At 44.2% G+C, this 13,428-nt stretch overlaps 1 protein-coding gene across 1 annotated transcript in view; it reads right to left on the bottom strand.

Annotated features, from left to right (window-relative positions):
- Positions 1–234: 234 nt before the first annotated feature.
- KMT5B (lysine methyltransferase 5B) overlaps positions 235–13,428 on the bottom strand; it is a 52,492-nt gene continuing 39,298 nt past the window's right edge. Inside the window, exons 10-11 of the mRNA XM_081100415.1 lie at positions 11,609–11,805; positions 235–4,425 (exon numbers count right to left, since the gene is read on the bottom strand). Of these exons, the coding sequence (XP_080956541.1) occupies positions 2,951–4,425; positions 11,609–11,805 (1,672 nt within the window). The 3' untranslated portion in view covers positions 235–2,950. The remainder of the gene's footprint in view (positions 4,426–11,608; positions 11,806–13,428) is intronic.

Genomic DNA, 13,428 nt, shown 5'->3' on the forward strand with positions numbered 1-13,428 from the left:
TCCAACACTGAGCCAGCCTGGCCCCTGCTTTTCTTTTAAATTGAGTGGCCAAAAGCTCTTCTTCACCAGAAGCAAAGGAGATCAGGGCTCTGAGAACTCAACACTCGGAGACTGAAAAGGCTTTAGGAACGCTGAATTAACAACTTCTATTTGAGATGAAATCCTCGTGGGAGAAAAGCACCTGGATCTTCCCTTCTCGGATGCAGCGAACACCGGCCAAATTGTTTTAATTTCCGAATTTATTAAAATGATTAACCTCAATACTGCAAGTGCATGTACAAAATATTTGTAAAAAATGTTTTTAATGAAACGTTAAAGAACTTACCTCAAATGCTGAAAAAGTCCTTTTTTCATTCTTTCAGTACAAGGAATACATTGTATCTCAAAAGTATTACAACTCAGCAAAACAATTTAAAACAGTAGTTTGAAAAATGATTGAAAATTGAATACATATATTTCTATGATCATTTCCTAATTCTTACAATGCAAAAGTCTTTACCAGTCATTGCGTAAGCTCAAGCTAAGAGTTTTACTGAATGAAAGTTTTATTGACCTCTTCCAAGTGGTCACCAGAGTGTGGGTTTCACCATCCCACACAGCAGAGCCAGGACAACATAACAACGGAAAATCAGCTCCTTGGAAAGCGTCAGAGGTGACGGCCAGGCTGGGGCGCACAGACTCCTGAGACAGTGACGGCTACCAGGTGTCACTGCTCAGACCCTGGGAAGGCCAGCCTCAAAGGACCAGGCTGCCATACAGTTAAAACTAACATCATAAATAAGTTACCAAAAAGAAGCTTAAAAACGGAGAAAAGTGGGCAATATGACATTTTATTACTTTCCCCTTACGGCTGACATTCCTGTAATGGCTATTGTTGGTATTCCAAGAAACAGTTCAAGATGTGTCCTATGACTGTCTACAAAACACGCCAATCGGAGGTGGGGATGAGGCGACCTTCTGTCTGCTGGGCTTTGCACACGGGGTCTGGGCCGGACCTACCCTTGTGGCGCGAGTCCCGCGTCTACACAGGGACACCGTGAGGGTCGGACTGGTCTGTCAAGTGCTCTGAGGGCCTTGGGACAGGCCCCAGGGGCCGCCCTGCTGGCACAGGAGGCACGCTGGCTGAGCGAAGCGGCCGAGTGTGTGCCACATGCGCCACATCGCTACCTGGGGGCTGAACTGCACCGTCACACACAGGGGGCGACACGAGACTACAGAAGTAATGCCTGGGGAAGGAAGTAAGGAAAAAACACCGCTACATTTAAAAAACTTTTATGGATATTATTAATTTCTACTTGGATCCTACTGGCAATAGTGTTAAGGAACTGAATTTCCCAGAATCTGGGAACTGGGGGAATCAATTAGGAATGACAGTGAGCACAGAGGTTTTTTTCTCCAAGGGATCCCATTACCTGCAGATTCCTTCAACATTTAAAACTGGGGCTCCCTTTCCAGACACTATGGATCCCTGGACTTGGTACATAGGAGCACTGTGTGTCGAGAGTACACGCACACGCTTCCCGGGAACAGAGGCCCGCTGGCTCAGCGCCTGCTGCAGATTCACATTCCCCAATTCTCTGTCCAATGATTTGTAAAACAATCCAGAAAAAGCAAAGATGGGTACTGAACATAAAGTAGTAAAATTTCGTTCATTAACTTACTTAATATTAATTTATCTTTTCAAAGTGCTTCAAAAACAAATTAAATCTGACTCTTCTTTTTGTCTAACTGATAATATAGTCAAAAACTCTTTGACATTTTCATACATAAACTAACATAAGTCAAGAACTCCCACTGATGCAGTGCTTAAAACTATGTATTTATAATTTCCTATTTTATTGGCATGGATATTTCTAAACTTAAAAACCTTCCTGGTAAGTTCTTTTAATTTCTTATGACAAAAATTTCTCACAACACACAAATATTTACAACATATACATTGTTTTCAGTTCTTTACATTGAATTTCAAAGACAAAACATTTTTATAGGTTACCACAGAACAAAAGCTGTGACTCATGTTTTTATTTCATAAACTATTATAAGTTAAAGTGAATAGAGTTTTTTAATATTCCTTGTAGCATTTTACAAGTGCAACAGAAAACTTGAAGACCCAAATTAAGATAGCTGTAGTTCATTAAATGTTGCTTGTTGTCATCACATTGTTCACAGCAAATTTTTGAAAAAATAAGCACCAATCATTCTTGCAAAGAACAATTTTATCTAAAAGTATTGAAAAGTGTTAAATACAAGGTCTTTAATTTACATGACAAGCAATAAATACGCTGTATCGAAACTCATCCTGCACACTGCTACCCTCGTACATATAATGTACTGAAAAGTTGGCTGTCACGCATGGGATTGTACTTTAAAAAAAAAAAAAAATAAACCAATTTGACTCCCAACTGATGGTCTGCTATTTAACCAAGGCCACACACAGTACACCTGGCCAGCAAACAGTGTGCAACTGATCAAACTCCAAGGGGGGAACATCTAGCAAATAAAACAAAAAGCCAAAGATCATTGCTGGTGATATTAGCATGGACTAGAAAACCTTAATATGCTGCTACTAGGATTGGTTTCAGTTATTATTTAGTCACATATTAAAGAGCCAGCTGATGCTCTTACAAGTTAAAAAAATTGTGTAGCCACATTATTGTTTTCAACGGCGTGTGGAAAGTTGCTATCACTGTAGTTTGCTGAGCCTTTACTTTACAACAGGGCTCTCCCTCTAACTCGGAATTGCACGTAAGGAGGCTATTCAAAAAGTACAATAAAAATGTGCACAAATCAGACTTCAGGTAAGTCAGTACGCTGTACACTTTCTACGTGTTATGCCGATAAGTGAAGAAATGAGAGAAGTGCTGCCGCTAAAATGTTTCAGTTGAGGAATAATACACTGGAATTTTTTATTTGTAAGTAGTTTATCCCAGGTCAAATTGAGACCCAGAGCTTATGCGTTAAGCCTCAAAGACTGATCTTCTCTTCTCCTGGAAGAAATGTCAATATCTATTGAGTCTTTCCCAACTATTAGCCTCAGTCGCTTGGCTGGAGGGAGGGGAATAAAGTCATCTTCAAAGTCATCGTCGTAATCATCCTCCTCTTCGTCCCCCTCAGAGGAGGAGGAGTCATCTGTACTGTCTTCCTCGTACTGACTGTAGTCATCGACGTCCATCTGCGACTCCAGGAGAGAAAGCGGGTCACCGCAGCACACCCCGTTCTCGTGACGCCCCTCTACACAGGGCCCCCGACCCTCCTCGTCCCGTTTGAGCTGGATTTTTAATTTTGTGGCACTGCTGCCCGGTCCTGAGTTAAATCCGTTATTAAGCTTTGCTACGTAGAGATTATTATCATTTTCATGGTCTTTACTTAACTTGATGCTTATTTTGGAAGAATTCATCCCATCATTCTCTGGATTGTTTGTCTTGCTGCTGCTATCGTGACGCCTGCGAAGAGTCAATTTGGGGATCCCAGAGTTATTCTCCAGGATTAACTGTGCGTCATACCTTGTGATTCGCCTCTTCTTTTTACTCTTTGCAGTCCTGAAGCCGTCTTTTGTTTTGAAGCTATCTGATGTCACCACCGAACCATCAACAGGCGAAGGGGCCCAATCCATGTAGCTCCCGGGCAGCCCCTCCGAGCCGCTGTGCTCACCCTGATCCGGGAGGGACCCCAGCACGCTGGGTACCACACCGGCTTTCCCAGGGGGACTGTGCTCCGGAGTGGACTCCCCCGCCTTTGCCAACTGTCTCACAAGTTTCCCTTGCCGTGACTTCTTTTTCGCAATGCTGCTGTCACTCCTAGGACACTTCGCCTCCCCGCTGTGTGCGGTGTCATGCACCAGTTCTTCCTGCGTCGCAGGAGGTGGCTGCTCGCCACTCTCTGGGCAAGGCTCAGGCAGGCTGCTTTCATAGTCATCCGACGTATTTGGTTCAAGCTTGATGTCAGAGGGCTCCTTCAAAATCATTCTCGTCCGTGCAGATCGCCTGGTTGTGTAGGTGCTGGGGGTGCCCTCCCCCGGCGAAGGGGCCCCTCGCCCCGAATTCTGTTTGTGCTCTCTGGCCGCATGTCTGGTTAAGCACCCACTGGCCACTGTGGCTGGTATTGGTCCCTCTGGCTCCTGATCTTTTTTAATGGGCAAATTTTTATATAGAACTACTTTAGGCTCTTTAAGGACTAAGTTTCCCATCTCGAGGTTTCGTGAAGCACTCTTCTGCTCCGGCCGTTTGCAATGATTTCTTAATTTTACCTTCGAAAGTAAAGGCTTTGCAGGCTGTTTCAGTTTCTTTGGTACCCTGGAGTTATGCATGTGAGTTAGCTTGGATGAGGTAGAACTGGAAGAAGCGGGAGTTCTTGGCACAGATGGCCTTGTTAACGCTCTGCTCTTGCTGGTCTTTTTCACACCAACGGAAGCTTTTCGGCTAGAAGCTGCAAAGTTAAAAAAAAGAAAAGAAAAAAAATGAAAAATAGCCTTGATAACACAAAACAGTATCCAAAACCAGACTCTCGGCCATGCGACGTTCACTTACACAGGCATATGGCAGACAGACCAGTCAGGTTTCTGCCTGCACATAAGCTCCCGCGCTTTTCCTTCACAGCCTCTGTCTAATTTCAGCCTCTGATTCATGGAGCGTCTATTCACATTGGAACTGGGTGTTTGAAGAGTTCCTACTACCAAGTACCTAGATTTCGCTCTATGCTTGCCCTTAATCTATCATGATACTGGTCCACAATAAGTATTTCTTTTCCTAATTTAGTATTTTACCAAGTAAAAGGTTTAAAGTGGACCTAAGAAAAAAAATCATAGTTTTATTTTCTTTCATAAATTCTTAAAATCATCATTTTAAATAGGTTTCTAAAATCCAAACTACTCATTAACTCAGGAAATATACTGCAAGTGGGCTCAGAGACAAATTCTATTCCAATGGTTTCAACAAGAGATCCGAGGAACCACGTTGTATCCCCCGACAACCGCCCCGAAGAACTGCCTATCCAAAACCTCTCCCTGAGGCGCGGGGAGATCAGCAGAGCTCACCGGGGCCGTCCCTCCCGTCCTGCTCGCTGCCCACAGTCACACTGAGAGGGAAGGAGCATGCTGCCAGAATTACTCTCAGACAAGGGGGCTCCAACTTCCTTCCTCTGGACAAGGACACAGAAAGGCTGGGATGATCCTACTGGGAACTAAGGTGACAACTGAAGGGCTTTCCAAAAGGCTTATATGTGACTCAAGTTTAAGCTGCGCCCCGAGAACCTCTGACCTTGCCACTGACCAGCTGCCATCTCTGTTTTCCTTTGCGTTTACCTTTGGACCTACACAGTGTCTCACATGAGTCAACTTCTCAGCTTCCCACACTCCCCACCTGAAAACCTCATCCCCATCAAAATGCCCCTTTTAAATTATTCACAGAGAAGCTGAGAATACCCAACAATCACCATCTCTCATCTGAAAACAAGGAAATAGAAAACAAGGAATGTGGGTAAGCCCAGCACACTGCCGACAAAGATGGTCCCTTACTACATGCCCGAAGGTTGCCAGGGCGACTGCTGTTCCTTCTGCTTGGTTGAGCAAGTAAGTCACCATTAGTTAATTTTTATGGAGAACAAGAATGAGTAACAAGCATTCCAAGCGTCACACCACCAAGAATGGAGCTCTGTACTCAAGCCTGGCTCCTAAATGGAGTGAGGTACCCAAACCAGCAAAACTCCCAGAAATGGGGCCCACTATTTCTTGAAGAACAGTAGTAATTTTGGAGAATGTGTATATGAACTGGAATTACACAGAACTTGCTAGAAAGAATTTTTAAAATATGAGGATATTTGGGGAATTCTTTGGCTAAAGAATTTCTGCTTTCAAGGCTTCCTTTAAGGTGGAACTGGTAGAGGTACTTATTTACTTATTTTTTAAAATGTATTTTTATTGATTTCAGAGAGGGAGGCAGAGGGAGAGAGAAAAAATATCAATGATGAGAGAGAATCATCAATCAGCTGTTTCCTGCATGCTGGGGATTGAACCCTCAAACCAGGCATGTGCACTGACTGAGAATTAAACCATGACCTCCTGGTTCATAGGTCAATGCTCAACCACTGAGCCACACCAGCCAGGCTTGATGTGTTTACTGATATAAGTCAACAGCAGTGTTCTGTGCTCAGCTTTCTCAGAGTTGGCTATGTGGTCCTCTGCCCAGCTTGACTCTTCAAGGACCATCCTATGACCAAGCTCAGTGGTCCTCAACCTATTGTTCCCTTTTCCTCATTGTGCACCTGCAATCAGCTGTAACTAGAATCACGGATACGCTGCATTCTCCACAGCGATCCCCCTGAAATCGGGACCCAGCCTGTCCCTCGCATGAGAGCCTTGGCCAATCTCTGACCACCTCCAGGTCGTGAACCCAGTGAGCACTTTCCGCCCTTACCTTCCTTTGCAGAAGGTGATATTGCTGACCATCCCTTTTCCTGGAAAACCCTCTCCCGTCCGCTGTCCTAGGCCCTTGAAAAAACAGTCTCCTGGTGATAAGCACCCACACCCTTCCTGAGCCACTTTCTCTCACCTGATTCTCTCCCGAATCACAGGCCCTACCACCAAATACCCGCTGGCATCCGGATCTCCCGAGGCTGCCTCGGAGCCCCTTGGTGAACACGCTTAAACTGAACTCGCCTTTGAGTCTCATGGCTGCTTCTCCGCCGCAGTGCTCTTGGCCAATCACCCCAGAAACTGGGAGGTCATTCCTGACGTTTGCTTTCCCTAACTGCCTCACCCAATCGGCCTCCAGGTCCTGTGGAGTCCACTCCTGCCATGTCACTGGAGTGTCTACCTCTCTCCACTGTCAATGCCACAACCTCCTGCCTGAATGAGTGCCAACAGCTTCCACCATTTTTTTTGTCTCTCCTACTGCTTTCCCAATACCCCATCCGCCATCATGTAGACAAAATGATCTTCCTAGTACCCATGTCGCTTCTGGGATTTAAACCTTTCAATAACCTAATGCTCTAAGAACCAAATCTAAAATGTTAAGTTATGCTCACATCCTTTCTTCCTTTCTTCAATTCCACCCATGATAAACTTCACTTCTTCAAGTCCTACACTCATCCCCTTATTATATTTTTAAAATAAAAGTCCCAAGTGCTTCACTTGGCCAACTTTTCAACCTCTTTCAAGTTCAGCGTAGGAAACACTTTTCCAGGGAGCCTGCCCAGACTTTCTACATAGGACAGGGTACTCTTGCTACGTGTCTCGTGACACCAGAGCTCCCTTACTTGGACCTTATTTTAAGCCATTAGATGAATCTCATTTCATGGTGATTCTGGAGCGTGCCTCTCCTCATTCACCCCTCCTTCCCATGGAATCACTGTTAGCTGACCACAGCGAACCACTCACAAAGCACTTGGGTGTTTGTTCTCAACAGCTCAGAATAGACGACTTGATGCTACAACTTGTTTCCCTTATGTTTATGTATTTATAGTGTATTCTCAGTTTGTCTCAAAAGGCATGATCTCATCAAAAGTCCAGCTAAAGAGTGTGCTTACCAAGTCAAAGTTCAAAAAGGACATAAGCAAGCTGGGCAGAAGTGTGAGCAAAGTGGCTAAGACCGAAGGGTAGCAAGTGCCAAAGGGTCACGCTATCCTTGGGCGCTGTGAGAACATCAGCACCAGGAGGGTGAGGGAGGAAGAGAGTGGCCCCAGTGGCAAACTAATAAAAGTCCATCAGAGACTGAGGATGCTGACGTAGGAGAGAAGGTGTGCCTGTGGTGGCCCCGGCACCAGCACTCACGCCAGGCGTGACTCTCCCCTAATGGCTAGGACAAACCTCAAATGCATAACCTAACAGTAACTTTAGGTGAAAACACACATTCTTAACAATTATTATATAGCAGGTGCTGGGCAAATGGCCACCTTAGTATGATCTTAATGCTAATAAGCATTTTTTGGAGTAAGAGCTGTTACACTACATGAAACCAAGCTCACATGGACTAATGTGCCTCAGATCATCCATCTGCTGAGTGGCAGGGATGGGATTTGAACTGAGGAATATGGTTTAAGATCCCAACTGGTTCAGCACCGCCTCTAAGGTAAGCCAGTCCCAGCTCATGGGTAAAGAAGCCACGCACAGCCCTCAGAGTCATTTCAGGGTGTCCTCAAAATCATAAGGCAGCCCTGCCTGGGCATCAAGAGTCGTAGGCAGATACAAGAGCAGCACAAGGACCCCAAAGCTCCCCGAGTGCCAGGGCTGCGTCCTCGCTCTGTGCTGGAGAAACCCCAGGAGCACAGTCAACATGAACCGAGGTGACACGAGGACCACACACAGCCGACACCTTCAGAACTTGAGGAGCCAGCATCCTCCATCTTACATGACCAACACAGACTGGCAGCGACTGCCAGGACCGGACCTGCGGGCTCGGCAGAAAGGAGTGCTGTCTGTGACAGGAGAGAGAGAAGCAGTGACACATCCCCTACCTCCAGGATAGGCGATCCTTAGTTAAGATAAGCTTACTCCACTGGCCAAGTCTTCTGGGTTCTGCACCGACCTGAGGCATTTGCAATGACACACATTCCATATCACAGTGATTATGGGGCATGCCCAGCCATTCAGGCACAAAAACCAGAATCTTCCAATAGTGGCACAATTCAGGCATGCGAACTGAATCTGTGAAAAGGATTTCTCGCCTGGTTGGTGTGGGTCAGTGGTTGTGTTGACCCATGAATCGGGAGGTCACAATTTGATTCTCAGTCAGGGCACATGCCCAGGTCGTGGGCTCGATCCCCAGTAGAGAACATGCAGGAGGCAACTGACCAATGATTCTCTTCCATCATTGATGTTTCTAGTTATCTCCCTCTGAAATCATTAAAAACATATTTAAAAAAATACTTAGAAAAAAAAGCATTTGTTTCCGCTCTGTAGATGCTAAAGCAAACAGGTTGTGGCTCCCAAGACACCTTTCTTTTCTTTCTTTTTTATTTTTTTAATATATTTTATTGATTTTTTACAGAGAGGAAGGGAGAGAGGTAGAGAGTTAGAAACATCGATGAGAGAGAAACATCGATCAGCCGCCTCCTGCACATCTCCTACTGGGGATGTGCCCGCAACCCAGGTACATGCCCTTGACCGGAATCGAACCTAGGACCTTTCAGTCCGCAGGCCGACGCTCTATCCACTGAGCCAAACCGGTTTCGGCCCAAGACACCTTTCAAAAAAGGGTCTGGCCCTGGTAGATGGCTCATTTGGTTGGAGCATCACCCCACATACCAAAAGGTTGTGGGTTTGATTCCGATCAGGGCACATACCTGGGTTTCAGGTTCAATCCCATGTCAGGGCGTGCATGGGAGGCTACTGATTGATGTTTCTCCCTCATCTCAATGTTTCTCTCTCCTCCCTCCCTTCCTCTCTCTGTAAAGTCAATGAAAATTAAACATATCCTCAGATGAGGATTAAAAAACTTTTTAAAAAAGGATCTGTGTGGAAGAAAAATTTTTCTTCCCACTAGGCAGAATGTTTAAGAAGAATATACACACTGCTCAGGGAAAGCAGCTCCTCCATCAGCCACTAAATCCCAGACAAGCTGCAGAATCAAAGTGGGCAGCTATGCAAAGAGAGTGCACTCTGACCCAATGGATACCACCGCCCTCAGGAGAAAGCTCAGGCACTCTGGCTTTGCTACCAGCTGTGTTCTTAACAAGTCTTCCTCTCACACGGCTAGGAGGCTGTGTTTAAGACACGAGAACCAAAAGAAACACAGCCTAAAAGAATGCATGGAAGAGTTCGGGAAAATACTGCGTGAACACGGCGGAGTGTATGCTGGCCGAGGAGGTGACTGGAGTAAGCCTGTAACTCCTTGAGAGCACAGAGCACGCCCACCACACGGCCCTCAGCACATTCACTCTGTACCAGTCAGTCAGTCATTCTGCAGAAAGCAGCTGAATGAAGTCAGCGCCCCCACATCCGCAGCCACCGGGAAGTGAGCACCTGCTCTGTAATGCTGAGATTACAGCTCAGAGGGATTACTGTTGCCTCTACACTTAGGACAGTGGCTCTGCGTTGTTACTTGTGCACCTGTCCTGTCCTGGAACTAGGCATAAGCTCCCCGAGGGCTGAGTCTCCCACATATATGTATCTCTTCAACTACCACCAGGCTTTTAGTAAGTACTTGGTTTATTAATAAATATTCCCTGATGGTCACTTAGTCATATACTCAAAACCTTCCAAAAATATTTGTATTCCATCTTTTAAACTAAGTGTTGTACTGAGTTCAGAATCTATGCATTAGAAATACAGTTAATGAATAAAAACACAAAGCACCCCCACAAATGTCAAGAGCCAATCAATGTGGACAGCACGGTGGCCGTCTCCACATATAGGTCTCACAAGTCTCCCGTCTCACAAGGAACCAGACTCAGAAAACAAACAGTGATTGTGCTGTATTTATTATTAGAACCAATAGTCCACAGTGAGTGACAGACTAACTGCTCTTTTGTTTACGTTGGACATTTTTATAAACCGGACGATACACAGGATAACTTTTACACTAAAGAGGTCACGTGTGGCCTCCGACTCCCAGAAGCGGTAGATTTGGGAATTCATGGCATTGAGCTTTGCCACTGTGGGATTCTTCCCTTTTCTTTGGGATTTTCTGTACAGGAGGGGAGCACCAGTGCTGGGTGTGACAACAGGGAAAAGAGCCTGAAATAACCAGACCTCAGAGGGCATCAGGCACTAGAAGCATCATGAACATTCAGTGCCGAAACTGGCATACTTAGGGGATCACCAAGCCAAAACGTGCGAACTCAATGCCTGTCAGATCAGTCGGACGGAGGAGCCTACTATTTGGGTGGAGCCGGAGGAAACTGGCATCACCGAGGTGAAATGCAGCCGCAACCAGAATAGTCCCAGGACCTCAAAGCTCCATCAAGATGATGTGTTTTCTTCTGTTCGTTCCGGCTTTCTTCTCTTCCTTTTCTCTTTGTGCTTCATTCCCTCTTTTCCTAGTTCCATTAGGTCTTGCGCCCCCTCCCTGACCTGGTCTCTTGAAGCTTGCCTCTTTCTCCTTTCATCTTGCTACTTCTGTTAGTGGCTAACACGTCATAGCACAGTGACATCTAAAATGTTCCTTTATCACAATTACGAGTCGGTAACTGGTAACTTAGGAAATTGGGGAAGTAGTAAAAAGGTGGAAACCTTGAAGCCAGAAGCTATCACCTCCCCCAGTCCATCCTCCGCCCTAACAGGCTGGCTAGGCACAGAAGCACGTATGTGCCTGTCAGATTCCACCCCGTCCTGTCTTCTCAGAAGACATAATGATATAATTATGGTGAAACTAACACCTGGAAAATGTTTCTTTCATACATATATGATGACCCTGGAACACAGGCTGAAGAATATCCAGTTACCAAGTATTCAAGGAAAGCAGACAGGTCAGTCTAGACGAGTGCACTGAGTCTGGAGGCCAACAAGCCTGCTTCCGTGGCAAATCATTTCTAGAATCCTGCGATGCTGCTGGAGTGCACGAGTCCCAGGGTTTCTCTCAATATTTAAAAGATCAAAACTACTGAAACACACTTTAGAAAACAAATTGTGTGGAAACACTTAAGAAAAGATGCTTATCAAATCTCCCTTACTTACTTGCATTGTGTTTTTCCTGAGTGGTATCTGCATCAGTGTTAGAGCTGACAGATTGACTGTCTGAATTTTTGCTGCTGTCACCTAACTTTTTAAGCCTATTTAAACGTTTATCTGTTTCTCTGAGTCCATATTTGCTATTGATAACAGGAGCAGGCGCAGGCAGTCCCACTCTGGATTTAAAAGCACCAGTTCCTCGTCTGAAAGAGAAAACAGCACACGTCAAACAAACAGCGTACTTACTAACCATAAGGTTGGCTGCCGAGGGCTCTGGGACGCATCAGATCTACGGATATGATGAACTGATGAGGCCTCAACCATCACTGGAAATTTACCAAGTCTAGGACTCTCAAAAGGAATTAAGTATGTATATAAAATCAACAAAAAACTCTAAACTTAAAATCACAAGACAAATTTTTATGATTATTGTCAATTACTGCCCATGAGAAACCATTGAACCCTATAGAATTTCATGTGTAGATAACTAATTCTTCAATTTCAAAACTGGTTGGTACAATAGTTAGGTCTAAATTGTAGCTTAAATAACGCACCTGTTAATTATATTCTAGCTTTGTTCTGCACAATTTAACACTACATCACTGAATATTGAGAATTAAGAAATGAAAAAACGAAACCAGAGAATTTCCATAAATGAGGCATTACTTAGATAGAACTGAATGTTAGATACAAATTCTACCTGAAATTCTGTCTAAGAAGGCTAGGCTGTATTAATGCAAGGCTCACTTTCTGAACTATAAAAACTATTAAATGACTCTTTAAAGTTAGTGAATTAAACATAAATAACCACAATTAAGCTATAAAAATGTTACTAAATAAGACACTAAAAACTTGCTTTTCCCCCAGGATAAGAACAATTTCTAACCTGCTCTATTTGTATTGACGTAATTTTTCTGAAATGAGCATACTTACTAAGAGAGTTCTTAGACTTCCTAAAGGATGTAGTTTTGCAAAGCTTTGCTTTATTCAGCGTATAAAGGAAAATTCCTACTCAGCTCTATTCAAAAGAGTAAGTAAATTACATGTTAAGAGGTTTTTAAAAAGCACTCCTATTGCAATTAAGAAGTGAGAAGTCTCTCTGGCTAGACTGCCTTCACTGGTTGACCCTTCACTGGCCTTCGCTTATTAAGGAAAAACCATATAACAATAGCTTCTGACCTGTGACAAAATCCTAACTGCCCTCCTCTGAAAGCGACCTGGTCCCACTGAGATCCCCTGGAACTGATCTTTCAGGGTTTCCTCCCCCAAGGAATCAGAGCGTTTCACTTTTTGCTAAAGGACAACAGTTTTATTTTCTCTCCCCACCCTCTTCTTACCTTTTCATGCTAGGGAGCACAGACCCAAACCTAATGCCGAATCTCTATTTTTGTTAAGTAATGTAAGTATTTTTGCTTTCTTCATCTTTACAGAATGGATATGGAATTCTCTTTTTATTAAGGTTTTTGTAAAAACAACAAAAAACTTATTGTGGGACTGCCTCAATTCTTTTTTTCAAAAGGTGCATTAGAAATCCTCACTGAGGCAGGCAACCAGTTACACTCCACCCACCCCAAAATATATTCAGAAAGTAAATCCATAAATCCCAAAGGCCATTTCATTTCCTATGGACAAAGAAAGTAATAAATTATTTTTAGATATTCCATGCCTTTTTACCATAACATGCAACATTTCTGGTTCATTTCTAGAAAGATGGGCCACATTTAAAGAAAGCTCTACTCTTCATCTGCTTCTCCACTACCCTCCCTTTTTCAACTTAGCAAAGTAATACATGCTTATGCTTGTTGCAACAAGCCAAACAATCCTAG

The sequence above is a fragment of the Myotis nattereri genome (assembly GCF_964212035.1).
Source record: "Myotis nattereri genome assembly, chromosome: 9".
Lineage (NCBI taxonomy): Eukaryota > Metazoa > Chordata > Mammalia > Chiroptera > Vespertilionidae > Myotis > Myotis nattereri.